The sequence below is a fragment of the Seriola dumerili genome, unplaced genomic scaffold (assembly GCF_002260705.1).
Source record: "Seriola dumerili isolate Sdu_G_001 unplaced genomic scaffold, Sdu_1.0 BDQW01000621.1, whole genome shotgun sequence".
Lineage (NCBI taxonomy): Eukaryota > Metazoa > Chordata > Actinopteri > Carangiformes > Carangidae > Seriola > Seriola dumerili.
This window is the reverse complement of record NW_019174876.1, coordinates 778,344-805,976: the sequence shown is the minus strand read 5'-3', so window position 1 is coordinate 805,976 and position 27,633 is coordinate 778,344. Positions and strand designations below refer to the sequence as shown.

At 40.9% G+C, this 27,633-nt stretch overlaps 1 protein-coding gene across 1 annotated transcript; it reads left to right on the top strand.

Moving 5' to 3' along the window:
- Window positions 1–813: 813 nt before the first annotated feature.
- LOC111236322 (myosin-9-like) lies at window positions 814–27,633 on the top strand. The gene is made up of 43 exons (XM_022765017.1): window positions 814–997; window positions 5,302–5,492; window positions 5,753–5,893; window positions 6,062–6,218; window positions 6,570–6,597; window positions 7,109–7,202; window positions 7,702–7,722; window positions 9,240–9,332; window positions 9,736–9,799; window positions 10,244–10,342; window positions 10,718–10,861; window positions 11,631–11,726; window positions 11,902–11,978; window positions 12,200–12,394; window positions 12,547–12,720; window positions 12,988–13,161; window positions 13,804–13,918; window positions 14,337–14,527; window positions 14,900–15,021; window positions 15,375–15,444; window positions 15,571–15,731; window positions 15,927–16,035; window positions 16,724–16,855; window positions 17,816–18,022; window positions 18,130–18,267; window positions 18,426–18,549; window positions 18,656–18,827; window positions 19,100–19,312; window positions 19,526–19,670; window positions 19,770–19,976; window positions 20,105–20,209; window positions 20,834–20,986; window positions 21,157–21,405; window positions 22,144–22,356; window positions 22,552–22,764; window positions 22,903–23,064; window positions 23,560–23,688; window positions 24,533–24,621; window positions 24,886–25,009; window positions 25,282–25,490; window positions 25,659–25,767; window positions 25,909–26,081; window positions 26,366–27,633. Exons 2-43 carry the CDS (start codon window positions 5,307–5,309, stop codon window positions 26,472–26,474), a joined length of 5,886 nt encoding a protein of 1,961 aa, XP_022620738.1. The 5' UTR covers window positions 814–997; window positions 5,302–5,306; the 3' UTR covers window positions 26,475–27,633.

Genomic DNA, 27,633 nt, shown 5'->3' with positions numbered 1-27,633 from the left:
ATCATTTCTCAAAATCTTTTACAATAACACTTTGTTTAATTTTATATTAGCATTTATAAGGCAAATCCTGTGAAATCATAGCAGAAATATTTAGATACTGTGCATCAGACTATCCTTCCAGATATATCTAAAATTAAAATGACAAATATTTGTATGCTACGTGCAGATATTTATTGAGAATAGCAGTGCAATGAATTCATCATCTCAACTGGTCTATTGTTTTTATTAATCCACTAATAGTTTTGTCTATAAAATGTCAGAAAATACTAACAATGTACAAGATAAATTCCCAGAGCCAAATAGTTTGTCTTGTCTGACCAACACTGATATAAAACAGAGAAAAAGCCGCAAATCCTCACATTATTTGATTAATTTTCCGACCAATTGTTTCAACTCTAATATATATATCTGCATATAAATTAGACACAGGACACACTGAATATGTTTCCATGTATCACTTTTGACAAGCAGCACTCTTATTGTTGACAGCAAAACTTTATTGATCTTCTTGATGAAAAAAGTCAGGTTTAACTGGCTACATCACCTTCAGAGACATCAGTGACAGTGGTTCATTGCTGCCGTCAGTACACAACAAGACACATGTCCATGTAAAAACGTGGTAAGACCGTTTTCTGAATAATATAAAAGTTACATTATGTCAACAGCTGATTATTGAAACTGTGTTAAAATCAACTCTTTTACGTGCAGCTCTTGAACGCAGCACACGTCGCGAGGTAGGGAAGCGGGGCGGGGCGTTTAACAACCTGGATCAAAGGTGCAAGCCGTCCATCTTCGCAGAGCCACGCCTGAGCAGCTGGAGCGCATGACAGAGCAGAAGAGGAGAGAAGAAAAGAGAAGAGAAGAGAAGAGAAGACGCTTTTTCCTGAGCTACTTCTTGTTTCGTGAACCAAGTGTCGTCGAGCAGGACGGCGCTACTGCAAACACGGACAGAGGAAGACGACCCGAGCTCACCTACAGTGCCTGCAGCTGAAACCAGGTGAGTCCTCTCTCTATTCTTTTTTCAGAGGGAGCTGGGCGGTTATTATTATCAGTGTTTTCAGCGGTTGGGAATGATAACCAGCTAATGTGCAATATAAATTTGAGAGTTTAGTGGAGAAAAACTTTTTGAAATTTAGAGAAAATACAGGTAGAAATCACCTGGGTTTGCTCAAGATGAGAAATGTGGCGCACCTGGCCAGGTGTTCTAATCAGGCTGAGGAGCCCTTTAAACCTACTCATGCCCAATTATTACCGGATGGTTTTAGGATATTGGTTTATATCTATTAAATGTTGAGGATTATGCAGTACATGCGTCGATTAAACCTTTCAATAGGCCTGTTTGATAGCTATGACAGGAAGTTACAGCTACTAGCACATCTCTCTATGATGCTCATAAGTCAAACAACCTCCAGTATAACCAGCAATATTAACCAGTTCTATTTTTAGAAAGAGTGTAAAATGCATATAAATATTTCTTCCTGCCAAACACACTGATAAAAGTCTGTTCTCTAAATTAAAAGTTGTACAAACACAACTTTAACCTTACATTTAAGGGCAGGTTGCATGTTTTATTTAGCAGGACATAATAGTATGTTCAGTGATACCAACAGGAACAACAGGCCCCTGCTGTGGTATGAAAATTTTTTTTTCATTTCAGGTATTCACTGTTTAGACTTTAGCTTATGTCTATTATATATTTACTTAGTTTGGATCTTGCAGTGCAGATTGTTTTATTGTTTGTCAGGTGGTTTGCATGAGATGAGCACTTTTCTTAACACACCCTGCTGCTCCTGTGTGTGTGTCTGTGTGTGTGTGTCTACCCTCAGGATACAAAATTGACATGTATTCACTCTGTGGTTTTGATGAGGAGTTAACTTGTCATGAATTCTCAACATAATTTTTTTTTTTTTCACATGGGGCATATTTTTACACGACTTGTGACAATGGTTTACTGATAAGAACACGGTCTTCCTCTTTTTGTTTAGCTCGGAAATTAAAAGGCACTGCTCCTGCTTTTGGATGCATAAAAAATATCTACCCATCAGCTTTGATACAGGAAGTGAAATTGAAACATCTTATTACACAAAAAATCTTGACTTTTTCCCCCTTATTTCTGCCATGTTCAGCAAATTAAGTCTACCCGTCCTGCCCCACCCAAAACCTGAACATTTAAGAAATCAAACATCTTCTCTTCATTCACTGCTCTCATACTTTGGCTAATCCCTGATGCCAGAGGGACAACATTGTCTGTCTCTTATCAGTCCCTCACCCCACCAGCCCTGTATCAGCAGCACAGGCTGCAGGTGGCAGGGCTCGTGCTCTCTGTGTTAGGTTAGGGTCATGGAAACCCAGGTAAAGCTGGGATTGAATGGCAGCCAAGAACAGGAGAGTGGAGATTCTGTTTAAAACGTACATCATAAGGCTGAAGAACACAAGAGACGGGGATGAAACAGGTCCATGCAGACAAAAAGAATGCATCTGCAGCGATAACTACATCCAGGGGCTGTGAGGTCGGTGAGGTTTAACAAGGTGAGGGGGTCCAGACATGATTAAACTAGTGTTTACATGTTGGTTGAAACCCATCCACTCAGACTTGACTGGAAGTGATTGTGATAGGGAAGACAATTGATGCTGACATTCAGGTTGAAGTAGTTAGTGTTGTCATTTTGAAACCCAGTGTCAAAATGCAGAGGCAGAGTTTGTGCAACTTCCTGAGGAAGTTAGCCCAAGGATAGCTTCTAGCACTGAAGCCACATGCATGTGGATGTCACAAGTTTTCTGTGTAGTTTCTTTGTGGTTTCAGATCGATTATTAATATGCGTTCAGGCCCTCATACACTTTTTGTAAATATGTGATGCACTCAGTCTTCCCTGGCCCCCCTTCCCTGCAGATCCTGCAGTTTTTCACTTTGCAGGATTTTAGTGCTACATGATAAAACCAGAAGAAATTTCGGCGTGTCGTCTTCCTCCCCCACTGAGCTTCAGGAGTCTGAGCACATAATGAACTTAAGAGAGACACAGATGACACCTTGTGCACTGATCCCTTTATCCCTCACTCTATAAACACACACACACTCTTGTGTGTCTTTATCTCTCTCCACACAGAAACACACATGCTCTGCTGTTTTTTCATCATCCATCCTCCACCTGAGAGGGGGCAGCTCTCATCGACTTCTGTTGTACAAACATTCATATCTAAACATTTATTCCTAAGAAAATAAACCAAGATGTGGACATTATTTATATGTCAGAACATAGTTAGTGATAGTTAGTATGTGTTGATTCCGCCACTGATTCATTCATTCTCAAATGCATTCATTTCAGTTGCTCAGGTTATTTGGAGAGGTTTTTACGGCCATATAATTCCAGTGTGTTTATTATAAAATATCATCTTTGCTTCTCTGTTCCCTTGGTCTCGTGGTTCTCAACCTGGAGGTCGCAAGATAAATCTGAGGACTCACCAGATGATATTAATAAGATGAAAATGAAGAAAAACAAAACATTTCTCATACACATCTTGTCGCTTTTTTATTGTGAAATACTGGATAATTATTTGGTCAATTCATGGAGGGAACAATACTTTATTTTAGTAGTTTATTGAGTCAATCTGGAACCTCTGGACAAACATTGCTTTGTTTATAAAGGGGTCAAAAAATAACCACTGTCTCAGTCTTAACAGAAACAGGTAAAGCTTTCTGTTTGAAGTCTCCCTTTTGATTGGAACAACTTCCTGTCACACATTAAATCCACATTTTGGTAAACCGTAATTATTTGCAGGACCCTCTTGAAAATGAGATGCTGTGTCTTGAGCTCATCCTGTAAACGATATATTTAAGATGCTGTTGGTGAAAGCAGAGTATAGTGGTTAATTTTCTTTCTATTTGAGCGCATTTTTGCTAATGAGGCATTGAGTCTTTCTCCAGGGTGTGGTTGGGGAATAATGACATTTCTCTCTCTGCCCAGACTTGCTCCCGACATTCCTCCCTGCCTCTCTGACTGTGAAGCATCCATCCGCTGACCTTTATCAGGACTTTCGCCTAACTTTAAACAACTAGAGGCTTTAAATGCACAGATCCAGCCTCTTTATCCTGAAGCAGACAATGTGATGGTTCCACATTTATTACCTGTGGCGGAAATTGCAGTGTGAGGGGAGGATTTGTGGATAATGAGCAGTGGGAGAAGGATTCGGGAATTTGTGGAATTCTGTGTAATGAGCTGGTGAGGAAGGAATGTGGGCCGCACAGGGAATAAAGGATGGACAGGTACAAGAAGAGAGGGAGTTGTACTGTAGCGTTCAGCTGAAAAGTGACTAAGTGTTTTGTCTGACTGTGTTGAGCCTCAGGTCATAAATACGCTGGCAAGGACCGAAATGAAAATGTTTGACTGTATTTATTTTCCTGCGATCATGAAGTGACATAACATCAGGATGGTTCTTCTTGCTCTTCTCTTGTCATTTTGTCTAATTGTGTCTACATTGGTCTGTTTTGAAGAGCTTTAGTGCACAGTTAGGTTTATAGGTCATGGGTAAAGAATTTGCATGCTCATAATAATAATAATAATAATAATTAATAATAATACTGTGAAACAACATGAAATAACAGCTGTTGCAGAGGTAATGTGCCCAAACCTGTGCTGCACCTCCTGTCACCTGACGGCTCAGTAAATGTCATTACCTTTGAAGAGTGTCGTCGGCATGTGTGAGTTTGTGTAAGCATGCACACCTCATTTAAATATTGATGTGAAATGTTTTAGTAACATGTCAGAGCTAAAAGTCATTACACAAACACAGACTTATCATTGCATGGACGAGTGACAGTTGAGTTGCATGACGAGCAGGAGTAATGGTCTATTGTAGAAGTTTCCGGGCATGCAGAAGGTTCTTTAGTTGCATGAAACTGAAAGTTTTTACATATTTCTCTCTCCAGTCTGAATGTAAATAAAGGATGGGCAAAATCTTTCTGCAGATATATTGTCAATATCTGAAACCCAGAGGCTATCAGGGCTTAACCTGAATCTTGATCTGCATCAAAATACACAGTCATAGATGGTAATGATGCTTGGGTGCTGGTGAAACTGTTTTTCTTGCCCAAGAATAAAAGTATAAAAGGGTTTTGTGCAACGATGAAATGTGTAAAATGTTTAAGTGACTAAGAATCCTTAGCATTGACTCATCGCTGCTTGAACTTATCATGATGCTGTTGTACAATCTGTCGGGTTTGCAACAGATTGTGCAAGCCTGGTCCACAGGCCGTTCAAAATGGTTTCATGTTTGCTTAAAATGTTCTCTTGATCTGTCTTAAAGCTACCATGACGGACGCAGACAAGTTCCTGTATGGGGATCGCAGCGGCATAAACAACCCTCTGGCCCAGGCCGACTGGGCCACTAAGAAGCTGGTGTGGGTCCCCTCCGAGAAGCTTGGCTTCGAGGCCGGCTCCGTCAAAGAGGAGCATGGAGACGAGTGTGTGGTGGAGCTGACGGACTCTGGCAAGAAGGTGAAAAAGAAGAATTTATCTTTTGAGTCCGAATTTGCTCATATGTTGGTGTTAGGAATTGAAATGAAGTTAAGCTGTTGGCACACCATCCTTAACTGGCAAACAACCAGCATTTTAATTTGATGTGTTAATGATTATCTAAAAATAACTTTGGCAACTAGAGTGTTAAATTTTACTTGAAACAAGCAATAAACAATATGTTTCGTCTATTGAAGTCTTGCTCAGGAGGCCCATCTGACAGCTGTCTCTTTAAATCTCAGGTGAAGGTAAACAAGGATGACATTCAGAAAATGAACCCACCCAAGTTCAACAAGGTGGAGGACATGGCGGAGCTCACCTGCCTGAACGAGGCCTCTGTGCTGCACAACCTTAAGGAGAGATACTACTCTGGCCTCATCTATGTGAGTTTGGGTGCATGCATGTGTTTGAGCAGCAGCACCATGAATGTGTATTTGCACAGAATCTTATGTAGAGGATCTCTCTGTTTGTGGCATTAACGTGACAATGTGCACTTAAACCTGTGTGTTAACGCTCCTCTCTGACGGTAACGTTGTCTTCTTCTTATCCAGACATACTCTGGTCTCTTCTGTGTCGTGGTCAACCCATACAAGTACCTGCCCATCTACACTGAGGACATAGTGAACATGTACAAGGGCAAGAAGAGACACGAGATGCCCCCTCACATCTACGCCATCACAGACACTGCCTACAGGAGCATGATGCAGGGTACCACAGTCATATTTTTGTAAAGGAAAAACAATATGTTTGGCAGTATTAGACTTTGTATGCCCCAGTACAGAAAAGGTACCTACACTATGCACTAGTATAGTGTATATAGTTTTACGTGTCCAAGGTGACTTCTCCACATGTCAAACCAACAGACCAAAATAGATTGTCAGATTTATGGCAATTAATCAGCAAATTTCTACTACTTTCTGCCACAGAAACAGCAAAGTCATCCAATAATCCTCAATATTATTCACTCTTAATTACTGATCCTCACTTCAGCTTCCTGTGCTGTGTCACCTTTGTTTCTGATTGGGACTTTGCTGTTTTTTCTCTCTCTTCCTCTAACAGATCGTGAGGACCAGTCCATCCTTTGCACGTAAGTCACTCTTTTTGTCTGTAATTTTCCCAGTAATCATGTTTAGAAAAACATGCAGTTATTTCTTCAGTGATCAGTCCAAATTCATAAAGATTCCTGTGCAATATGTCATCAGTTAGTTGTAGGGTCAAGCTTGGATTTTGTTTAGTACTCAAGACCCTATAGAAATAAGTCAAAGTTCATTGTGCAGTTGAGCCACATTGATACATGCTCTTTATCAGCAGATGAAGTGTGTTCTGTTGTCATTGAGTTGTAGATATTTAAATTAGCCTATGTTTGTTTTCTGAGCACTTGCAGGATTTCTCACACAGGTTGGCTAAAAACAAAAAAGGTTCAAAACAAACCCATTCTTGACCTTGGAAACCTTGTATTTATTGCTGGATAAAATGCTGCTTTTAATTCCCAATTAGGATCAATATTGCTCCTGCCACTACATTCAGTATAATGTTTTTACCCCTCTGAAACATACTATGTGTCTAAATCTTTGTATTGTATGAATCTTTTTCTGCAGAGGAGAGTCAGGAGCAGGAAAAACGGAAAACACAAAGAAAGTCATTCAGTATCTTGCCCATGTTGCCTCATCTTTCAAATCCAAAAAGGATCAGGTCAGTAAAGCCCTACTGTTTTTTTTTCTTTCTTTAATTCCCTCCTAACTTTCTGAATCTCCATCCACAGATGTGTATTTTTCCTCTCCTGATATTACCCGCTCTTTCCTGCCTCCCTGTTTCTCTCATTTGTAGATTTCTGTGTTAGCCTATCTCTATAATGTTGTCTACCTGAGCGAGCTGTGTGGCGACTACTAAACATTCCTCTTTCAGGCCTCTACGTGCCCGCCTCACCTCCCCACGGTGACTCGAAGTGAAGCAGAACACAGATGTGTTTGGGGGTGTGTGTGTGTGCGCGCGTGTGTGTGAGCGTGTGCGCACACTTGTACTCTTGTTCTTTTTGTACAGGTTGTTTCACAAGATGACACATGAAAAGTTTCATTTATCTTTTCTTAATGATTCAACAGGGGAAACCAAATTTCCTCTGCAGTTATGTCATTTGTGTGCTGAAGTTGGTATCAAATGTGTTGATCTTTCTCCTTTTTCACCTCTTCTCCAGGGCAATGCAGTGTTGTCACATGTGAGTTAATCTCTCTGACTCATAAGCATGGTGCCTTGACTGTTTGTGCACATGCATTACTCTACTAACAGGAAACATTTTCTTGTCTTTGTCTGGGTATCGAAGGAAATGCATCAAATTACTTAAATATAGGTCATAGCTTCAAAGGAACAGCAACAAACATTTTGTTGAAATAAGCCTATTCACTTTCTTCCTGAGAGTTAAAGGAGAAGATTGATGGCAGTCTCATGTTTGTGCAGTAAATATGACACTACAGCCAGCAGCCAGTTAGCTTAGCTTAGCATAAAGACTGGAAACTGAGGGAAACAGCTAGCTAGTCTATCCAGAGTAACGAAATCCACCTACTAGCACCTGACGTTCACTAATGAACAAAACTTTTTTAATCAATACAAATAAGGAAATGAAAGAAATAAGCTGAACAAATAAATCTGTTTGTCATGTTTACACTTGTTTTTCTTTTCTTTTTTTTTTCTTTTTTTCAACTTTCACCTTTGGACAGAACCGGGCTACTTCCCTCTGTTCTCGGTCTTTATACTAAGCTAAGCTAACTCTGCTGCTGACTCAAGCTTCATATTTTCTTTCAAAGCGTGAGAGTGGTATCAATCTTCTCATCTCTCTGCAAGAAAGTGAAGAAGTGTATTTCCCAAAATGTCAAAAACATCTTAGAAATAAGATAAAACTGAAGGATTTTTTTTTGTTTTAGATACAAGTTGGATGGATTAATTTAAAACCCTAATCCACAAAAACAAGTTTTCCAATGATAATAAAGAATCTGAAGTGGGGTTAGAGAATAAAGATTATCTCTCTTGTGGCAGTGAACTGCTCAGTAAAACAGTGAGCAGATGAGCAGCAACCTTGTCTGAGGTTTGACTCAGATGTCGAACAACACCTTGGTGTTTGTGCCTAATTTAAAGCGCTATCAGGTGAAGGTGTCCCACCCCACCCACCAGCTATCTTTTTTTTTTCTCAATCTGGTCAGGCGTGAGTTTGTAATTGTTATGTAGCAATATGTATATGTTTGGGGTGTTACAGTTCACTCCAGCATTTCCTTTGGGTGATCCTGGCTAACCTGCCTGTCTGCTTCTTGTGTCCTCTTGTTTGTTCGTGCATGGACAGGGATGGTCTTATCAGGGTTTTTGTACCTGAGTGGGCTTGCTGTGCTGCGGGAATGTGTGTTGGAATGTGCCGGATTCAGTTTTTGTGTGTGTGTGTGTGTGTGTGTGTGTGTGTGTGTGTGTGTGTGTGTGTGTGTGTGTGTGTGTGTGTGTGTGTGTGTGTGTGTGGTGGTGTCGCTGTGGTGTGTGTGGCTAATTGTTGAATGATGGCTTCCCCTGAGGTAATTCTTGCAAACAAACAGCCTGAATAGTAGTTAATAAGCTTTGCCAATGAAAGATGTGCAGCTCTGCAAGAAAATGCATGATTTGAAAGTTGTGCTCGCTTGACCAATGTCCAGCACAGTCATGATGAGGGATTATGGGAGTCTATATTGTGCTCTGATACTGTCTCCTCTCCATCAGGGGGAACTGGAGAAACAGCTCCTGCAAGCAAACCCCATCTTGGAGGCCTTCGGCAACGCAAAGACCGTCAAGAACGATAACTCCTCAAGATTTGTAAGAATAACTTCAAGCCAGTGAAAACTTTGTTTCAAATTTTAACTTTTTTCTAAATAACAATAAATGAAAATTCATGTCTGATAAGCAACAATCAAAATAAAGGTGGAATAAACATATTGTATTAACCTGCCCTGCCCATGTCAAATCACTGAGAAGAGCACAGAGAAAAACACAAATACGCACATCTTTAATATGAAATAACCACAGTTGTTGACGTTTAGCAGATTATCAGCTTCTTACAGTGTTGGGGTCCTACATGAGCATAAAATAGAGAAACTAGGTTTTCAGGACTTTTATTTTTTATTTTTATTTTTTTCATTTGTTATAGATCAACGATAAAACATCATTCTTAGTTTTAGTGCTGTATATCAAAATGTTATGATTTGTTTTCTCTTTTTAGGGAAAATTTATCAGGATCAACTTTGATGTCAATGGATACATCGTTGGAGCCAACATTGAAACTTGCATCCTTTTTTTTAAAAAACATTCCTCTTACACTCTCAGCTCTTCTGGACGGTGCCTGCTAAGTGGCCTCAGGGCAGGAATGAGCTTCCCCAACCCGTTGTGCTTTTAACATGACAGAAAACAATCAGCATTTCTGAGCTGTAATACTCCACCACACCAGGTTTGCTGTCAGTTAGTGCTAATTTGACTCTGCAAATCTGTCTAAAGATATGCACTATGTGACCATGATGTATTATTAAAAGTATTTAAACAGTGTTTGACACAAGGCCGTTCTAAAAGACTGGGCCTCCAGATAAGTTAAAGATGCAGGTGTAGGTGCAACTTCAGGGTCAGGGACTTTGACCAGTTGGCCTTGCCTTCTGCTCTGCATTTTAAATGTTACATTTTTAAATGATGTTCTGCTGCATTTGCGTTTGTGTGCCCTTGACTAAAAATGTTGCCAGATCTGCTGGAGAAGTCTCGAGCCATCAGACAAGCTAAAGAGGAGAGGAGCTTCCATGTGTTCTACTACATGCTGTCAGGAGCAGGCGACAAGCTGCGCTGTGAGCACTGAAACTATTTTATTTGAACATAGATGCACTAAACTGGGCTTCTTGAAAGAGAGCTGAAGTTGAACGTTGCAAACAAGTGGTTGCATTGATAGCTGAACATGACTTGCAGTTCAAGAGCCAAGATACTTCTGAAACAGGAATCCTTGAGACACTTGTTTTAAGTGCATGTGAAATGGCTGATGTAGATCATTATATGACTGAGGTTCCCTTTTCTCAGTTCAGTTATTATAGTGGTTGAAATACAGTGCTGGTGTAGAGCTGAGCAGTCCCATGTGATGCAAGGCCCAAATCTTCTCTACTTGCAGAAATACTGTTAAAATGATCAATTCGCAATAAATAATTATCATCTTTTTTTCCACTATGTAGCGGAGTTGTGCCTGGAGGATTACAGCAAGTACCGTTTCCTGTCGAATGGAAATGTGACTATTCCTGGTCAGCAGGACAAGGACATGTTCACTGAGACCATGGACGCTTTCGAGATCATGAGCATCCCAGAAGAGGAAAGAATTGGTAGCTATCATTATTTCTTTTAAATTGTTCATAGGGCAGCGAGCAATGATTTATTTTCATTATCTTTTAATAGTTTCCTGTGGAGTTTTAGACCTCTAGTAGCACTATGGAGCTGTTTTTTTTTCTATGACTGTCTCCTCCGTTTTGTTAATCTCATGCACATGCACCATGATGACACAATCCACATTTCTGCTAGGTTTCACGCTATTCCATTGATCAACAGGTTGTAGCAACATTCAAAGATGTGCAACAATGTGTCAGCAAAGGCAGGGAAGAGGAAGACTCTTACATAGTAAACAAGGATTTAAATAATGCAGGATTTAAATAGGTAAATAAATCAGCTTTACAGATGTTTTATGAGAAAGGAAGTACATTCAACACGTTTGTTAGAGCACAATGTGTTTTGTTCTCTTCCACCAACAGTCCAAAACCCAGATATTCAGTTGGCCAAAACGATAATTAAAGATAAATGTGCAATATTTAATTTACTATTATATGACAGAGAGAAACCTCACATTTGAGAAGCTGGAACCAGCAATTGTTGTCGTTTGTGCTTATCAGAATATTCTGTTCACTAATCGATTAACCAACCAATAATTGCAGAGATGTATTAAATTCTAATAATTAAATTCTAATAATTAAATTCTAATAATTAAATTCTAATTTTCTCTTCTTTAAAGTAGTGCATCTGACATATTTTATAACAGAATTCATCATGTAAAGTTACTTCCTCTACAGCAGACACTGACCTCTTCTTTTTGTTGGTCAGGTCTGTTGAAGGTGATTTCCGCTGTGCTGCAGTTGGGGAACATGACCTTCAAGAAGGAGCGTCACTCTGACCAGGCCTCCATGCCTGACGACACCGGTACACACATTTACACACACACTGACCCCCACCCCCACCCCACCCCACCCCACCCATCATCATCATCATCATCATCATCATTTCCTCTGTGCATGCTGTCTGTCTCATTCCATTTGCTTAAGCCTTCCTAATTCATCCATAATCCTCCATTATGACCCCCGTGTTTCACCCCCAGCTGCCCAGAAAGTGTGTCACCTGCTGAGCATCAATGTCACCGACTTCACACGAGCCATCCTGTCTCCCAGAATCAAGGTCAGCATAGCAATCAATACAAGAAGGTTCATGTAGGTCTTGTCCAGAGATTGAGAGATATTTTAAACCCTTTTTTTCACTTGTGTTTCAACCTGGTGTTTGGGTTTCTGTTTCTTGATCCAAATTAAATGAAGAAGAGTTAGTCAGTGAGGCAGTTTCCATGTTATGATGAATTTAGTATCACAGTATGACATTGGAGTGTTTTTTTTTTTTTTTTCCAGGTTGGCAGGGACTATGTCCAGAAGGCCCAGACTCAGGAGCAGGCTGAGTTTGCTGTCGAAGCTCTGGCCAAAGCCTCTTATGAGAGGATGTTCCGCTGGCTGGTGTTGAGAATCAACAAAGCCCTGGACAAGACCAAGAGACAAGGAGCCTCTTTCATTGGCATCCTAGACATTGCCGGATTTGAGATCTTTGAGGTAAGGTGTTTGACGGATTAAGTTATGAATTGTAACTGTGGTTGTATGATCACAGACAGAGCCCTCTGGTGGGGCTGTTTAAGCTCAGCCACTCTGTCATTTGATCTGACTGACAGTCACAAACTCATTGTTTTTCTAATCCTCTCCAACAGTTGAACTCGTTTGAGCAGCTGTGTATCAACTACACCAATGAGAAGCTGCAGCAGCTCTTCAACCACACCATGTTCATCCTGGAGCAGGAGGAGTACCAGAGGGAGGGCATCGAATGGAGCTTCATCGACTTTGGCCTGGACCTGCAGCCCTGCATCGAGCTTATTGAAAAACCTGTAAGATGTATCCCAGTTATTATTCTTCCTCAAGCCTGAAACAAATAACACTGATAGCATTTGTCTTGACTTGTCGTTACACTACAGATTAAGGGGATTTCAGTTACCAGCTTTATGCAGAACTCACCACTTGTATTTACTGCAGAAAACAGATGTGTAGTGCAAGCTGAGACATGTAACTGCACATGTATTATTAAACCAGTCAAGATTCTTTTGAACTGCAAATGTCATGTGTCCTCCTTTCTGTCTTTTCACTATCCATCAAAGGCCGGTCCACCAGGAATCCTGGCTCTGCTGGATGAAGAGTGCTGGTTCCCCAAAGCCACAGACAAGAGCTTTGTAGAGAAGGTGGTCCAGGAGCAGGGAACGCACCCCAAGTTCCAGAAACCCAAGAAACTCAAGGACGATGTGGATTTCTGCATTATGCACTATGCTGGAAAGGTCATTGGCTATAACTTTGATTTTCATTTGAATTTTAAGACATTTAAACATTTAGAGTTAGACACATACATCCCCCTACTCAAAGAAAAACATCAAAAAATTCAATGCAAGGGCTCTATAAACTGATAATATCAGTCACTCCAGGGTGAGACAGGTTGTCTTGTCCATTGTCCATATTCTCCAGAAGAGTGCAGTTATCCTCTTGTGCAGTAGAAGTCCAGAGTCAATGAGTGATGGTCTCTGCAGTGATGGGAGTAGTTCTCGGATTAAAAAAACTTAAAGCACAGAGGTATTATCAGCAAGGTGTACTTATTGATCATGCATTAACATGAATATATGATGATGGAGGGGAGCTGATTTTAGTTGCATCCTTTACTTTTAGGTAGTTTGATATGTAAGAATAATTTTCAAGTAACCGTATCCGTCATAAATGGAGTATATCGTCTCTCAAATGTAGTGGAGCAGAAGTATTAAGTAAAAAATGGAAATTCTCAAGTAAGGTACAAGTACCTAAAAAATCTACTTGTATAAATGTACTCTGTTACTTTCCACCACTAGATGGCTGCAAAGTAACAACATACACCTCTTCATGCTAAACTTTGTGTAGTTCTTCATTATGAACGTAGATTTCCTCTGGTGCAGGTGGACTACAAAGCAGATGAGTGGCTGATGAAAAATATGGATCCTCTGAATGAGTGTGTCGCCACTTTGCTCAACCAGTCTACAGACAAATTTACTGCTGACCTGTGGAGAGACAGTAAGTGGTGCAACTGAATTTATCCAAACATCATGCAAAATGTCACTCTGCAAAAGACAATGTTGAATTTCTACACAGAGTTTATTGGAAATGCAGTTTTTCCAAAATAAGGGTTTTTTAACTTCAGACTCGGGTCCATGACTGAAACACTTCATTCATCTTCAGCAAACGGTGTGAAAGAATTTAACAATTTAACAATTTAACAGGATTTAATTTTTTATGCAACTGTCTACCAAGTATGTATGAGACAGTATAAAATAGCCTCAGTTTATTGCTGGTAAAATGTCAATACTAGAATGAACGTATGTATATTCTTCATATGCGACAAGCAAACATGTTTATTTTGAAAAAATTAAAATAGATGTTTTCATAAAACACGCTGACAAAATTGTTTTCTACCATCTCCGTGTCCTCACAGTGGACCGTATCGTGGGCCTGGATAAGGTGGCGGGAATGTCGGACTCCCTGCACGGTGCTTTCAAAACCCGTAAGGGCATGTTCCGTACTGTGGGCCAACTGTACAAGGAGCAGCTGAGTAACCTCATGGCCACACTCAGGAACACCAACCCTAACTTTGTCCGCTGCATCATCCCCAACCACGAGAAAAAGGTACAAAGATTAGGATTACACTCCGCAATGCAGCTGTTGCAGAAATTAATACAGGGGTGTTAAACTACAAGTGATGGAGAATTAAATGTAATGAACTAATAGTGCACAGGTGCTTGTATGAGACAGAAAATTCACTGTATCAAAGAGTATATTTATGGGCCTTGAGTGGCTCAGCCATGGAAACAAAAGAAGCTTCTTTTACAAAAAAGAACTGCAACCCATTTAGATCTTGACACAGATTTTTTTTTTTTTCTTAAAACAGTAACTAAAACAAATCACTGTACAAAATGGTTATTTAAAAAAAAAAAGATTAAAAAAAGAGCACATGAACAAGTCTTTATTTGTAGTCTTTGTATTTGTTTCTTCCTTCAGGCTGGTAAACTGGAGCCTCACCTGGTTCTGGAACAGCTGAGGTGTAATGGAGTCCTGGAGGGGATTCGCATCTGCAGACAGGGTTTCCCCAACCGCATCGTCTTCCAGGAGTTCAGACAGAGGTAGCAAATGGCAGCATGTGTGTCAGAAAACTTGTAGTGCTTTACGTTTGAATTCATTTCTTGTAATGTTTTTTTTTTTATATATATATATATATATATATATATATTTCTCTTTTACCCCTCTAAAGTAATCACCCTCCCACAGAACATTTTCAGACAAAACTTACGATTGACAAATAGTGACATCTGTCCCAGCCCATAAAGATCCCTGTCCTTGTCTAAAATCACATCCCAGAGAGACTGTGTCTGTAACTACAAAAGCAAGTCATACAGTAAAAGAAATTAATGGCTGCAGTTCATAATCTAGAAAAATGACTTGTTCAGTAATTTAACTCTGCCTGTCTGTCTCTCAGGTATGAAATTCTCACTCCAAACGCTATCCCAAAGGGCTTCATGGATGGAAAGCAAGCCTGTGTACTCATGGTAATAACAATAAATCAGTTTTAAAAGTAAGCAGTTCATCAGAAGAGGGGGGAAAAATGGCTCCTCTTTATCTTGATGCAAGTGTCAGGACTTGTCACTGACTCACTTCTCTCTTCTCCATGTCAGATCAAAGCTTTGGAGCTGGACCCAAATCTGTTCCGCATCGGTCAAAGTAAAGTGTTCTTCAGAGCCGGAGTCCTGGCTCACCTGGAGGAGGAGAGAGACATGAAGATCACTGATGTGATCATCAGCTTCCAGGCCTGGTGCAGAGGATATGTGGCCCGCAAGTATGAAGAATCGAGTCATTTATCCCATAACACTGAAAAATATTTTTATCACTCAACATCTATACATGTTGGAGACACCGTTTGCATGCCTCATTTTTTTCACTCGGCTTCTTCCAAGTCTTGACAAAATGAGATGTTATTTACGTTGTGTGTTTTTTTTGTTTTTTTTTGTTTTGTTTTGTTTTTTTACTTCAGAGCTTTTGCCAAGAGACAGCAGCAGCTGACAGCCATGAAAGTTATCCAGAGAAACTGTGCAGCTTACCTCAAACTCAGGAACTGGCAGTGGTGGAGACTTTTCACTAAGGTAAGAGATTAATGAAAGTAAAGTTGATTTTCGTTAAAGGTTTACACAACCCAATTCCAGGACAGCAGTATATTTCACCATTCAAGTGTCATTGTCAAGATTATTTACAATTTATTATGTTTTTAATTAGTTTTTACAAAGACTAAAGCTTTAGGGAAAATATAGACTTTTATCCTGGATATGGTGGAAAACTATTAAGCTACTTATTTATGCCTATAGACTGAAAGGCTAGTTTCTCTTATTTGAATTAGGAGTTTTCTCCATGTCATTCGAGAGCCAGCAGTTGAAATTGCAGGTGTATATATTAGGTTATGCATATTATGTTTTTGATGTTGATTGTAGTGCTCCAAATATTAAAGCTTTTTCAGTATTTATGGATGACCAAATGAGGTCTCAGGTCAAATCGAGTCATCAGGTGTAAGTTGAGTCTGTAGTTCTGGATTTAGATTTGTCATTTGTCATTGCCACCTCCGTTGTGCATCTGTAGAGCACTCTCCTTGTATTGTACTGTAGCAATGCTGTAACGATCTATCAAAAGAAATAAATCTCCCTATTGAACGCATTTTAAAAAATTGATTTTTTTTTTCTTCATGTTTTCCCACCAGAGCGCAATTTCATCACCCCAGGAAAGTTCAAACATCACCTTCTGTTTCAGTACTGTTGGGTTAATTCTTATTTTTTCCTCTAGGTGAAGCCTCTGCTGCAAGTGACCCGGCAGGAGGAGGAGATGCTGGCCAAAGATGAGGAGCTGGTCAAGGTGAAGGAGAGACAACTGCAGGCTGAAGAGCAGCTCAAAGAATATGAATCCAAGCAGCAGCAGGTAGGACCCTCTGTAACAACAGAGTGCGCCTAACTTAGTCTTTTGTTTTTTTTAATGTTAAATCGGTGATAGTAGATCAATTGGAGCAATTGGGTAACCGGAACACTGGTCAGGTAGAGCACAAACTGTTTTTAAAGGCAGACGATTTGTTATTAGTGCTGAAAATCTTGAAGTTGTGGTCCCAGAAATCTGCTCCATCATCGATTCTTTTTCCAAAATATCAGGTTATACAATCAACTGGGCAAAATCGGATGCTATGCCATTGCCTGATATTTGTCACCCAGCTATAAGAACCAATGAGCACTTTATGTGGATGCCAGAGGGAATTGCATATCTAGGGATTAGAGTAACTCTTGGCCTAACAAGGTCGACCACACCCATTTCAGAACCCAATGCTTCTCCCGGGAAACTTGGAGGGTGGCACATTAAATAACAAGGGCCCATTGCCTTTCTAAATAAGTTGATATAACATCATGATAACCCAAATAAAGACAAACTGTCAAAACACAGGAGGTTGTGGTTTCGTCTGGCCACAGTTTCTGGCTGTAGAATAATTTTACATCACTGGAAATCCTTCATATCTAATTTTAATGAGTGGATAGATTTAATGTGTAAATGGCCTCATATGAACGGGTGACATATAGACTACATGGGACACAAGATCTCTTTAATGAAGTTTGAGGCCCATTTCTTTCTCAGAGAAACTGATATTTTATGGACTGAACATCTATGGTATGTGGACCACCCATATTTGAATACAGCGATGGATGGATCTCTGTATCCTGCCTGATGGGCAATGTGAAGTATTCATTGAACAGTGTGGGCTGTCTTTAATAGCTGATCAATATGTCGAGGATCTTCTGGTTGTATCAAATCTGTCACAAACACATGCATCATTATGACAAATCTAGCGTGATGCAGATGTAATCATCCAGTCTCACTGTGCCTCCCCTCTTCTAGCTGAATGCTGAGAAGTCGGCTCTTCAAGAGCAGCTCCAGGCGGAGACAGAGCTGTGTGCGGAGGCTGAGGAGATGAGAGCCCGTCTGGCCACCAGGAAGCAGGAGCTGGAGGAGATCCTGCACGACCTGGAGTCTCGCCTAGAGGAGGAAGAGGAGCGAGTCACCCAGATGCACACTGAGAGAAAAAAGATGCAGCAGAACATCACGGTCAGTGGAGTCCTGCGGGACACAGATCGTAAGCTGTGATGAAGAAAACTTTATTTTTTCTTTTTTTTAAAAGCATGAAAGTGGAAAATTGTTTGTTGTTCATCCAGGATCTGGAGCAGCAGCTGGATGAGGAGGAGGCAGCCAGACAGAAGCTTCACATGGAGAAGGTCACCACAGACGCCAAGCTGAAGAAGCTTGAGGAGGATGTCATGGTGCTGGACGACCAGAACGGCAAACTCAACAAGGTCTCATATGTGTTCATTTAAACCAGTGGTCTGCAGCACCGAACAATTGAGTATCCAAAGAAAATTTCTGCATCTCTGAAATATTCAGTGCATCATTAACAAAATATTTGCCCCTGGAAAATCAAATACAATTGTTTCTTGGTTTTATTTAACCTCAGGAGAAGAAACTGCTGGAGGAGAGGATCTCTGAGTGCACCACCAACTTGGCTGAGGAGGAAGAGAAGTCTAAAAGTTTGCAGAAACTCAAGAATAAACATGAGGCCATGATCACAGATTTGGAAGGCAAGTGTCTGTTGTTTACCTTTTTTGTTAATCTTTTTAAATCCTTTTAATGTATTATGTATTTTTGAATTCCAACTTTTGAGTTTCTGTGTCATCTCACATACAGATCGTCTAAGAAAGGAAGAGAAAGTGCGTCAGGAGTTGGAGAAGAACCGTCGTAAACTCGAGGGAGACTCCACTGAGCTCAACGACCAGATTGCAGATCTGCAGGCCCAGATCGCTGAACTCCGAGCTCAGCTGGCCAAGAAGGAGGAGGAGCTCCTCGCTGCACTGGCCAGGTCAGGGTTAAATTCAGTGTTTTAAGAACATTTGAGTGGAAAAATCAGTGTCATTGCAAGATTCAAAGGTTGTATTTAAAATCAACAAAAATGACGGTGATGATGAGCCACTTTTTCTTTTTCCTCACTGTGACAAATGTTACCTTTATCATTTGCGCTTTAAATATGACCTGTTAAACAATATGTTTCCCTTAAATTATTCTCACTTCCAAGAAAGTTCGCACAGAGTACCTGTCTGTCAGTCTCATTCTTCTCTCCCTCTTCACCTCCAGGATCGAGGAGGAGGCTGCAGCCAAAAACACAGCCCAGAAGAAGATCAGGGAGCTGGAGGCCCAGATCTCTGAGCTGCAGGAGGATCTGGACCTGGAGAGGCAGGCGCGCTCCAAGGCTGAGAAACACCGCAGGGACCTGGGAGAGGAGCTGGAGGCCCTCAAAACTGAGCTGGAGGACACTTTGGACTCCACTGCAGCACAGCAGGAGCTGAGGTAACGGTCTGCTGCTCGACAGAATCCGTAGAGAATTTCTAGATCTCAAAGCATTACACAACTTTTCGCCGACTGATATTGTATGAATCTGGATGTACTGTATGTTGGGAGGTAATATCTCATGTCCACATGAGAGTAACAGGGAGGCCCTACATTGAGCCCAGTTTCAACTTTCTTGTCTGTCCTCCTCTCACACCTCTTTGTTCTATCCAGGTCAAAGCGTGAGACGGAGGTCACCCAGCTGAAGAAGACTCTGGAGGAAGAGGCCAAGAGCCATGAGCAGCAGATGGCTGACATGAGACAAAAACACAATCAGGCATTCGAAGAGCTCAATGAACAGCTGGAACAGGCCAAAAGGGTAACCAATGTTGTGGTCAGAAGAGAAAGATGCCAGTGCTTAACAACTCCACTATCTGAACAACACCAGTAACATGTCTCATGTGTGCCACTCCTGCAGAACAAGGTGTCAGTGGAGAAATCCAAGCAGGCCCTGGAGAGTGAGTGGAACGAGCTGCAGATCGAGCTGAAGACTTTGACACAAGGCAAAGGAGATTCTGAACACCGTCGCAAGAAGGCCGAAGCCCAGGTTCAAGAACTGCAGGTCAAACATGGAGAAAGTGAGCGACAGAGGCAGGAGCTGGCTGACAAGATGACCAAGATGCAGGTATGAAGGGTGCAAGTCTCTGAAAGGTGGAGGAGAGTTAGATGAACCGAGGGATGAATTTTCTGTTAGGATTGTTGAATAACTGAATAATGTCCATGATCCATTGCTTCTGTCTGTCTGGTGTCTAGTCTGAGCTAGACAACGTGAACAGCCTCCTGAGTGAAGCCGAGGGCAAGTGCATCAAATCCAGCAAGGACCTTTCTTCTGTAGAGTCTCAGCTGCAGGATGCACAGGTACAAACAAATGTGTGCACATGTTGTTATCACTGCTGCTCCTTGTTTGTTTTGACATCTAACACAGTCCTGTATGTCTTACAATATCAAATAGAGCTGAAACGTTCTGTTCATCTGTTTGTCAATCAACTGAAAATTATTTGGCAACACTTTTGATAATCAGTTAATTAAATTAAGACATTTTTAAAGCAAAAATGCAAATGATTTTAATTTGAACTTTTTTCAGATTTATTTATTTATTTTTTATTTATTTATTTATTTGTTTACATTAAATGAAATTGAAAAATCACTTTTTGTAGCCATAATCTTTTTAAATTGAAGGACATGTAAGGGCACAAACATCACTCTTCTTCTGACAATCTTAACTCAGTCAAATCTGAATACACAGACTCAATATCGCCAGTGTCCATTGCAGATAAAACTTATAAGATGCTCCTTGTATAACTTTAGCTCTTGACTGATTTTAAGATAATCTTTGGATGTTTTCTTCAGCAGCAAAGTAATACAGTGATAGTTTCTGTACATCCATGGTAACACTGGAAACAGGAACCACCTATTGCTAATTTGGCCTGACTTTTCATTGTGCAAAACTGTTTTTGTTTTTTCCCCTTCTCTGAACTCCAGGAGTTGCTCCAAGAGGAGACGCGTCAGAAGCTCTCCATCTCCTCCCGGCTGAGGCAGCTGGAGGACGAGCAGAACAGCCTGCGGGAGTTGCTGGAGGAAGAGGAAGAGGGCAAGAAAAACGTGGAGAGGCAGGTTTCCACTCTCCAGGCTCAGGTTGGTCCACAGTGTTGCCCTTAAACAAAGACATTGTTGGTGGATATCTACAGGACTTCTCCCTGTTGCACTGCAGCTAAGATTCATTCATCAAGAGTCAACAATGCTGCTCAACTTTCTCATGTTTAATTTCAACCCCTCTGATTCCCCCTCTTTTCTTCTGTCTTCAGCTGGCAGAGATGAAGAAGAAGCTGGAACAGGAGTCCATGTCCCTGGAGGGCGCAGAGGAGTGCCGCAAGCGAGTCCAGCGGGAAGTGGATAGCACGATGCAACAGCTGGAGGAGAAGACAGCAGCTTACGACAAACTTGACAAGACAAAAACCCGTTTACAGCAGGAGCTGGACGACCTCTTGGTGGATCAGGACCACCTGAGGCAGATCGTCTCCAACTTGGAGAGGAAGCAGAAGAAGTTTGACCAGGTATCATGTCAACAGTGCATTCTGGGCATTATGAAGCATAATGCACCAATAAGTTGATATCAGTATATTTTGTTTATTTTTATTCAACATTTTTTTTTAACCATGTAAAACCCCAATGAGCCACAGAAGCAGTTTATAGAAACTGATCTTTACAGTTTTTGGCAGTAAATGTTATCAGGTTACAGTAGTATAATACATTCAGAAGTTGGCCACAGTGTTTTTTTTGTTCACAAATGAAATGATCCATCCACATGAGTAGATAACATTTTCAGGGAAAAGGTCAATTCATTTCAAGAATTAACCTACCTGCCTCGGCTTGGTGTTAAATGTGCAGCCATGGAGTGTCACGTGGATCTCCTGAGATCAATAAGAGGATGTGGCTCCTATAGTGATCTTTGTCACAGGACTTAACCAATTATTTCATAGTGCAGGATTTTTCAGTTTATTTGGATGGTACTATTCATACACACTGTTCAAAGACTAAACCTTCAGTCAGAAAATATTCTAGTTTGGGTAAATCTTTATCCCACATTTTGTTGTTCTGTAGCCCCAAATATGGCGAAATTTCTCCTATTTGGATTATTGGAAAAATTCATTGTCACAAAGCTGAAAACATGGCTGTTTTTCTTTAGGTGATCAAAAATTGACATTTTGGAAATACAGTACATTATTTTCAGTATATCAGTGTAGTGTGGATCCTTAACTGCCCCTCCTGATCAGATCCTCTCCTTTCCCTAGATGCTGGCAGAGGAAAAAACTATTTCTACTCAGTATGCTGAGGAGCGCGACAAGGCTGAGGCTGAGGCCAGGGAGAAGGAAACACGAGCACTGACGCTGGCACGTGAGCTGGAGACCATGACAGACCTTAAGAACGAGTTGGACCGGGCCAATAAGCTGCTCAAAGCTGAGATGGATGATTTGGTCTCCTCCAAGGATGATGTCGGCAAGAGCGTAAGAGATCACACTGGCACTTTGTGGTGCATGCAGAGCTGCAATGAGATGAACTGTGTCTGAATAGGTTTGGAAATTGGTTTTGGTTTTAGAGGAAAAATTACAGTAGGTTGTTGCTCAGTCATTGGCAGCATTAGTTCTCTTGATTGCCTGAAAAACACTGAATATGTACAATGTTAACCTCCTTGTACACAGGTTCATGAGCTGGAGAGGTCAAAGCGTGCCATGGAGCAGCAGCTGGAGGAGATGAGAGTTCAGCTGGAGGAGCTGGAGGATGAGCTTCAGGCCACAGAGGATGCCAAACTGCGTCTGGAGGTTAACATGCAGGCCATGAAGGCCCAGTTTGACAGAGACCTGCAGGCCAGAGATGAGCAGGGAGAGGAGAGGAGGAAACAGCTGGTTAAACAGGTACAAGGGAGGGACCTAAAATGTGTGACATACACAGTTGGTTTAGTTAGTTTTTTCACAAACAGTTGCAGGGTTGTAAATTTTCATGTACAATTGTTTGCAAGAACATGCTGAAGTAGGATTTTGACTCTCCTTTAGGTGCGTGAGATGGAGATCGAGCTGGAAGATGAACGTAAGCAGCGTACTCAGGCCCTGTCATCTAAGAAGAAACTGGAGATGGACCTGATGGAACTTGAAGTCCAGATTGATGCTGCCAACAAAGGCCGTGATGAGGCCCTCAAACAGCTGAAGAAACTGCAGGTAAAATAAACATGTATGCACAAACATAACACGAGCAAAGGTAAGTCAAAGATGGATCATCCATTAGTGACTCACTAGTCTGACTGGGAAATCAATATGAGTGGAAACAGACAAATGATAACATAGCATGGACCTCATATCACTTCCACATGAGTTGACAGCTCTTATAACACAGACGGACACTGGACAAGCCATTTAATACAAATTATTAATGTTTTCTGATGCTTTTGATATATTTGTATCTTCAGCTAGTTTCTGTCTATTACCAATCCATCTCCGTTATATATGAGAACATAGCAGTAATATAAATGACCAGATAACTACAATTTGGCCTTTTTTTTCTTTCTTTTTTTTTTTTTTTAAAGAACCTGACCCTTTACAAATAAGTAGGCAGACTCATTGACTACGTTTTTGTGGTCACATACACTGATTGGAAACCCCTCACAGTGATGAGTGTCTAACTTCAGCACTGCTGTGTGCATGTCCACTCTCCAGGCCCTTATGAAAGAGCATATGAGAGAGCTGGAGGAGCTGCGTTTGTCCAGAGATGAAGCTGTCAGTGGGGCCAAGGAGACCGAGAGGAAGCTCAAGGCCATGGAGGCAGACGCCCTGCACTTCCAGGAGGTACGAGAGTAACAATGGGGAAAAAAAGGGTCTGAAAAATCTGAAACGTGACTGGATGTCCAGACCAGCTACTTTATCCACATCCTGTCAATTTCTTTTTTGTCATAGAGGTATATTACAGGGAATATTGTAGGATGGCATCATTATGCAAAAGTACAACTGATATTTTCTAATAAACCATCAGTACAAAGCTCAGATCTGACCTTTTCCATGACGTGTAGAAAAGGTTCACAGCAGCTGATAACATATCCAGGCATTAAAGAGAAAGAAATAGCTTTCAGAGCTCTCCTCTGTTCGTCAGCATGAAACTGATAACTTGTTCATGATGCTGTCAGTGACAGAGGAATAATTACTCCAGTCATATTTTGAGTGTTAACATTGGAAAATGGACAGAAGTAAGTCAACTTAAATTACAAGTCTTGTACTCTAGCTTGTTTGACTCCTGCTCATCAGGAAGACATTATTTATTGACAGATTGAAAAACTGTTTTGGAGCAGCATAGTTGGTCATAGCAGTAGTCCTCTGAGCTGCAGCCCAGAGATTGAAGTAAAAGAAATGTTTTAGCAAAGCAGTTTTCTTTCAACTCGGGGAGCTTCTCAAGTTGAAAACAGTAGTGTTCCAGTTGCTGTTTGATTTTATGTCAATCAAAACGCATCATTTTCTCTCAATGTGATAACTTTATGCACTTTATCATTTATGTATGTGTTATTGTATATTGTATTAACTTGGCTCAAATTGCCACTTTTTTTTTTTTTTTTTTTTTTTTTTTTTTTTTTTTTTTTACAGGTAATTCTCCCAACAACCTCCAAAGTCTAAATAAACTTGTGCCTTCTGTTTCCTCCAGGATCTTGCCACTGCAGAGAGACTCAAGAGACAGGTCCAGACCGAGAGAGACGAGCTCCAGGATGAGATTAACAGCAGCAACTCCAAAAAGTATGAGCCAAACAATTACAACGCCTGTAGAGCATGTAATTTAACGCATGGACTAAAGATGCAACCACAAAGTGTATTTATGCTGCTAAACGGTGTGGATACTCAAATTTTGACAACTCATTTTCAACTATTACAAGCTTAGAAATTGCATATTTAAACTTGGTTACAGCGCACATGCAGAACATGCATGGTCATTTTGTGCAGTTAAAGGGAATCCCCATACATTAACCATCACTTCTCCTCTTCCTCATGTGCTGTTGCCAGTTCTCTGCTGGCCGACGATAAGAGGAGACTGGAGGCTCGTATCACCCAGCTGGAGGAGGAGCTGGAGGAGGAGCAGCTCAACACCGAGATGGTCAACGACCGTCTGAGGAGAACCACACTGCAGGTAAGGATGCACAATATCTCAGATATGCTGAATGACTAAACAGATAAAGGAAAGAGCTATAGAAACCAACTTTAAAAAGACAATACTCAGGAAAAAAATTTGTCAGTTACTTGATGGGGAAACACCACAATGAGTACCACAGAAGAACATAATGTATAAAAGGCAACTGGTATGGCTGAGACACTACTGTAGGTTGCACTTCACTTTAACAAAGGCTCTCTCCTGTGTGTGTGTGTGTGTGTGTGTGTGTGTGTGTGTGTGTGTCTCATTAGACTGAGCAGTTGACCACAGAGCTGGCTGGAGAGCGCAGCAGCTCCCAGCGGCTGGAGGGGGCTCGCTCCCAGATGGATCGCCAGAACAAGGAGCTAAAGCTGAAACTTCAGGAGCTTGAGGGAACCATCAAGTCCAAGTATAAGTCCTCCATTACCACCCTGGAGGCCAAGATCGCTCAGCTGGAAGAACAGCTTGACGTTGAGTCTAAGTGAGTGCCAGTGCAAGGGACAGTTTTGTAATTGTTTATAATCTTTTGCCATGGCTGCTCCATTTTTTGATTATCCTCAATGATGGTGGCTTTAAGTGTTGCGTGTTGTTTTTTCTTGTACTTTTCCTAAAGTGTCTCAAGGCAATTTGCTTTTTGTACTATTTCCAGGGAGCGTCAGCAGGCCTCCAGGCTGGCCAGGCGGACAGAGAAGAAGCTGAAAGAGGTGTTGCTACAGGTGGATGACGAGAGGCGCAACACAGAGCAATACAAAGACCAGGTAAGTGCTGTGATTGCTGAAGAGAGGAGACTTATTGTGTAGTTTGATCCTGACTTGAATCCTTGCTGATCTACTGTTTTGGCACTTGTTGCACTGGTACTCTGTACACTAAGTGATCCCTCTCTCTCTCTCTGTCTACAGGCAGAGAAGACAAACAACCGAATGCGGCAACTGAAGCGCCAGCTGGAGGAGGCGGAGGAGGAGGTGACACGAGCCAACGCCTACCGTAGGAAGCTTCAGAGAGAGCTGGATGATGCTGCTGAGTCAGCAGACGCTATGAACCGTGAAGTCAGCACTCTGAAGAGCAAGCTCAGGTAGGGTTTTTTACATTTGTGTAGGGCCATAGTTTTCATCTCACAGTTGAGTAGAGCGTTCAGAATCCAGCGCTTTTGGAGCTTACACTATTCTGAGGGGCTAAATGTCAGGAAATCTAGTCCACTGCTGCCTTGACTTGTAAAATGTTTTTTGGCCTTGTTTATGATTATACACTCAAGTCTTTAATATCTTCACTAATACTGAGTATCTCATCTTTTATACTTGTGTGTAGTATTTATGCAGCACCTCATTGTGTCAAAACGATTATTTGTTTTTTTTAAAGACGTGGAGATTTGCCTTTCAATCTGCGGCGTAACACCAATCGCTCCGGCCACGACAGTGATGAGGATGTGGACGTGCAGATTGAGACATCTGAGAATCCAGCTGAGTGAGCGGAGGATCACCAAGAGGGGAAATATTACAATGACCAGAGTCAACATGCAGATATAGTAAAACATTAGCCATGCAAGCTATCAAGTGAGACTTTATCTGTGAGGATTTAGCCTTTTATTCACCATGACAATCTTCTTATAGCCTTATTGTTACTTCCCATATAATACATTTATATTTGGCCAAATCTTATTGATCTCAGTGAATGAGGAATGTTTTTCTACAAAGTCTTCTTGGTCTATTTTTCTACTTCATGGTTATATTATAAAATATTGCTCTGCTAACAAACCATTGCAATTTAATTTTATCTGTGCTTGAGGATTATTTGCTGTTACTTAACTGTTCCTGGGGAGACACACTGGTGATTTTATGCTTGTTTTGCACACAGATATGGGTCCTTTTGGGAGTTTTGGTGCAGTTACAAACTAGAGTCAGTATAAATCTGTATCTATACTGTATGCTTTTCCTCACACTGTGTTATCCTTTCAATGTAATTACCTCAACCAAAATTGCACAATGCCAACACAGACAAAACAAAGTTTGGAAATTGTTCAGTTCTTCAATGATGTGGTTGAAATTATAGCAATGATTTGGTACACTTTGGTACAAATATTGTACCGTCATCTATGATTGTTTGGTTGATGTATTGTTTCTCACTGGTTTTACACTTTAGTGATTATTGGTGGTGGGTCGTCATGTAGCAGCTCTTACTGTACTACATTTGTGCTATGCTTTGCACAGCAGAGGGGTTTCTGTCAGCACATTAGCCTCTGAATGTTGAATCCTGCATGTTTTAGGTCCATTATGATACCCTGACACTGTATTATCAAAGAAATTACATTTCATATTGATGCCAATATTTTAAGGCTATACTATATTTTATCAAATGCCTTAATGCAATAAATTGACAAAATATCAAATGTATTTGACTTCCTCATCTCTTTTGTGAATATACTCAATTTGAGAAGTTCTAGGCATAAAAGATAGGTTTATATTTTTTCTCCAAGTCTGTCTTAAAAAAGTTCAGACAAGCTGCAAATATGTCCAAGGAAGCTCAAATTTCACTTTATAAGAGGAATGCTGCCGAGATTATATTGCATAGCACACAAAAATATTTCATTCCTCCTAAAGAAAGTGTTCAGTATTAAATAAGGTGTGCTC